General features: G+C 48.3%; 2 protein-coding genes across 2 annotated transcripts; one reads left to right on the top strand and one right to left on the bottom strand.

The window, feature by feature from the left end:
* The first annotated feature begins 752 nt into the window (after positions 1-752).
* Positions 753-2,428, top strand: LOC108383196 (uncharacterized). The gene is made up of 5 exons (XM_017639574.1): positions 753-1,439; positions 1,541-1,629; positions 1,725-1,896; positions 1,977-2,252; positions 2,312-2,428. Exons 1-5 carry the CDS (start codon positions 753-755, stop codon positions 2,426-2,428), a joined length of 1,341 nt encoding a protein of 446 aa, XP_017495063.1.
* Positions 2,429-2,755: 327 nt separating this feature from the next.
* Positions 2,756-3,657, bottom strand: LOC108383195 (cholinephosphotransferase 1-like). Its single transcript, XM_017639573.1, has 4 exons — positions 3,562-3,657; positions 3,295-3,450; positions 3,097-3,222; positions 2,756-2,764 (listed from the first exon to the last, which is right to left on the bottom strand). The coding sequence occupies exons 1-4, from the start codon at positions 3,655-3,657 to the stop codon at positions 2,756-2,758; spliced, it is 387 nt and encodes a 128-aa protein (XP_017495062.1).
* Positions 3,658-4,132: the final 475 nt, after the last annotated feature.

The raw sequence follows: 4,132 nt of genomic DNA, 5'->3' as shown, positions 1-4,132 counted from the left end.
TGAGAGAGAGAGAGAGAGAGTGTGGCCTAATCAACAGTCAAAAATTACATTTTTATAGTTTGTGAGTGTGTGAGTGCTGCAGTATTGCAAATCACCACTAATGGGAAAGTTATGAGGGGAAGAAGGAGAAGGAGAAGAAGGAGCTGCTGATGAGCTGATAGCTGAGCAGTGTCAATGTGGCCAAGTTGATAATGGTCTGCTACGGCGGCGGCGGCTGCTGCTGCTGCCACCAAAAAAACTGACGCACAGGGTCCAAACTTGCTTTATCATTCACACACAGTCAGTCAGTTGCTTTCACACAGCTCTAGGACGATCCTCCCCCGCCTCTTTCATTTCACTTTGGTGCTGCTGGTGGCGATGATAACCGCTTCCTGAAGACGACCACCTTGTGACAGAGTCTGCTGCTGCTGCTGTTGCTTCCAAAGCAGTCCTTTTCTTTTTCTTCTTCTGCAGACGGCACATTGTTGAGTGTGTGTGTCTGTTTGTGTAACAAAACCGGCAAACGGTGTGTGAGTGTTTGCTTAGCTGTTTTCTCTAGTACTCAATCGTAGGCCAACTGTAAAGATCCAGTCAGCATCTTCTTTCATACCATGACCAACAGTTGGTGGTAAACAGAGAGGTGGTACACAGACCTTCTCTTTATCTCTTCACCTCGTCGGTGTTTCGTGCGCAGTGGCCAATAGCATCACCATCACAACTTTTCTTCTGTTCAGTCTTTTATCTCCTCCAAACCATCTCTTCCCCAGCACCTCATGGCTTCGACGCAGCAAAACACCAGCATGCAGCCATCTTCTTCATCTTCATCCCAGCCAGTACCAGCCTCCTCCTCCTCTGCCTCCTTCTCCTCAGCCGCTAACTGGCAACAATCTTCTGCACCTGAAGAACTTCCACCACCACCACCACCGCCACCACCGTCATCAGCAACAGAAGCAATCACTGAACTTGAACAGCAGCAGCAGGGAGGACTATCAAAAACCACCGCCGGTGGTAGGCCACCACCACAACAACAACAACAAAGTCCACAGTCGAAAAACGTCAACACAGCAGCAACAACATCAGCAGCAGCTCAAAACAGCACCTACAACAAACAGCCCTACAATCCCGGAACGGAGATGACGAACATGGCGAGCACTTCAGCGTCGGCTTCGGCCTCAGCGGCAGTGGTGGCCTCCAGGGCAACGCCTGCCAGGCCATCAACTTCAGGAAACAATGGCAACCTCAACCATCACCCCTCACCAAACCACCACGCCGGTGTTCAGCGAAACAACTCCTCAGCCGCGGCCAAATCACCCTCCCCTCGAAGCATCGTCTCTCCGCACGTGCCCGAGGTGCGTGAGTACCTCTTCAAGCTGCTGGTAATTGGCGAGCTGGGCACCGGAAAGACCAGCTTCATCAAGCGCTACGTCCACCAGTACTTCTCGCAGCACTACCGCGCTACGGTAAGTAACTACCACCTCAAGGAGAGAGAAGTAAAAAAAAGTGAAACCAGAAGTTCTAATGTTAGCACTGTTTTTTCTGCCTGCAATGCTGTTAAAAATAGATCGGCGTCGACTTTGCACTGAAAGTACTAAACTGGGATGACAATACGCTGATACGCGTTCAGCTGTGGGACATTGCCGGCCAGGAGCGGTAAGTGTATAGGCACACGTTAATTAAAAGTGGCCACTGCACTATCAGCTCAATAACAACCGGCCCGTCTTGATATCTTCCCCTCTAAATATTAGCTTTGGAAATATGACGCGCGTCTACTACAAGGAGGCAGTGGGCGCCTTTCTCGTCTTTGACGTCAACTCGCCGCAGACCTTCAACGCCATCATCAAGTGGAAGCACGACCTAGACACAAAGGTCTGCCTCGCCGACGGCAATCCCATTCCCTGTCTGCTGCTTGCCAACAAGGTAATTTTTTGGGTAGTTTTAGGTGGTGGTAAAAGAAGAAAACTAAAAAGACAAATGTTTTTCTGTTCTAAAACCTTCAGTGCGACTCACCAAAGGAGGGCCCAGCTGCGAATCCAGAGGCGCTAGACAAGTTTGCCCGCGATAACAACTTCTGCGGATGGTTCTACACCTCCGCCAAGGAGAACATCAACGTCGAGGAGGCGTCCAAGTTTCTNGACTCACCGAAGGAGGGCCCCGCTGCCAATCCAGAGGCGCTGGACAAGTTTGCCCGCGATAACAACTTCTGCGGATGGTTTTACACCTCCGCCAAGGAGAACATCAACGTCGAGGAGGCGTCCAAGTTTCTGGTCGGCAAGGTAAGTCAGCATTATTTTGCTCAAAACTGAAGATTGACCAAACTTGTTTACTACCTTAGATTCTGCAACGACAGAAGCACTTTGTGATGGAGGACCACCCTGGAACGAGCGACGTGATCAGCCTCGACTACAGCCGACACGCCCAGAGCACTCAGCCGAAGAAGTGTGGCTGCTGAAAAGTGGGGAGTGAGTTTGGAAGTGATCCACGACCACTTTGGAGCAAGATCATCAGAGAGCTACCACCACCACCACCACCATAATCGCCAACCAAAATCCATTCTTTTCTTCTTCCTCTTTTTCATCCGCTTTTCCGCTGTGCACTGATTTTAAATTAACCGGTATTTGTACAGAACACCACCACCACCACCAACAACAACAACTTATACAGCAGTCAGAGAAATAAAACGATATAGTTGATGATGATGATTTAAAATTCTCAAATGTTCTCATAACTATGGTTGGTGGCAGTGGTTGTGGTAGATAAGACAAAAAGAGGAGTAGAGTTAACAATTCTTTAATATAATTTTAAACTTAAAAATAATGGAAAAGAAAAAGAAAAGTGGCGCGTCAGCGGCGTGCATTGCCAGTTCGGTGTCGAGTTGACCTGCCGGTGGTCCGACCGTTTTGGCTGATGCTGCTGCTGCTGCTGACTCGAGAGCTCGCCGAGGCACCACCACCACTGCTGCCTTCTGATGGATCATTAATTTTAAGAACATAAATGTTCAGAAAATCAGCCAGTTGACGGCAGATTGAGTAGCTGAAGTAGCTGAAGTCAATGAGTATGTAGGCCTGGTTGAGTGAAAAATTTACAGTCAAAAAGAAACAAAAGTACCACCACACTTACAAATGCCAGCCACAACATGAGGTACTCGTCAAAATAAAAGTTAAAGTACTGGTTGAAGAACAACATGAGCGGACCAATGAAGATGGTGTCCATCTTTGTCATTTCACTTTTGCTCATGTGTGCAACCTGAAATTGTGAAAAGTGCACTCATTTAAAAATTTGCTTCCAATTACCAGAACAAATTAACGAATAACATACCACCAACTTATTAGTTATCTTGGCAGATACAAAGCCAAAAGCGACTAAGTACAGCGCTACGTGGTCGACAAAAACGGTGGTCGACTTTGAGTAGATGATCAGCGTAAAGGAGAACACCAGGAGAATCGGAATGATTGGTGAGAGAATTGAGGTGCCCTGAGAAAAGGAGTGGAACAGGATGCAGACAAACCAAAAAGGGAATTATTGAAACATTAGATAAACTTTTCATACTTTGCCTAGACAAACAGGCAAATGATTTCTACTTACAGCGACCGTCGAGCCGTTCTTTCCGCAGCCACCGCCGAGAATGGACTTGAGGACACAGGAGAAGATGAAGCACTCATTCAGCACCGTAAACGCCATTGGGATTACTTTGAGCTGCACTCCAAAGACCTTAATCAGTTGATGATGAAAAGAGAAAGAGAGAGAGAGTGTGTGTAAGTTTTAAATAATTAAGTAGAACCAGAGTGCACATCAACATACGATAGTGTTCCAGAAGGAGGTGCCAAAGACGGCGCTGACGAGGTGAATGGTGATGATGGTGAACTGCGCCTCGGTCACGTCGAACTTGCCAAACTTGAGCGTCCCCGAGACGTACGTCTGCCAGTGGGCGGTGTAGAAGAGGCTGGTCGCTCCGGCGCACAGCACTACCATCCAGGTCGTCAGCGAGCCCAGCTGAACGGACAGGCACACCGAGAGGGAGACGAATACTAGGGGGGGGGGAAGAAAGTGCAAATTAAAGTGGAGTTCTCTAAACAGTCAATCGAGCACACTTACCGGTGGAAACAACATCACAGCCGTGATCAAAGAGCTCGCCCAGTGAGGAGCTGTTGCCCGT

Source organism: Rhagoletis zephyria, unplaced genomic scaffold (genome assembly GCF_001687245.7).
Source record: "Rhagoletis zephyria isolate East Lansing unplaced genomic scaffold, Rhagoletis_zephyria_1.1 Rzeph_scaffold_31400, whole genome shotgun sequence".
NCBI lineage: Eukaryota > Metazoa > Arthropoda > Insecta > Diptera > Tephritidae > Rhagoletis > Rhagoletis zephyria.
Note: the sequence above shows the minus strand (reverse complement) of the source record. Positions and strands in the feature narration are given on the sequence as shown.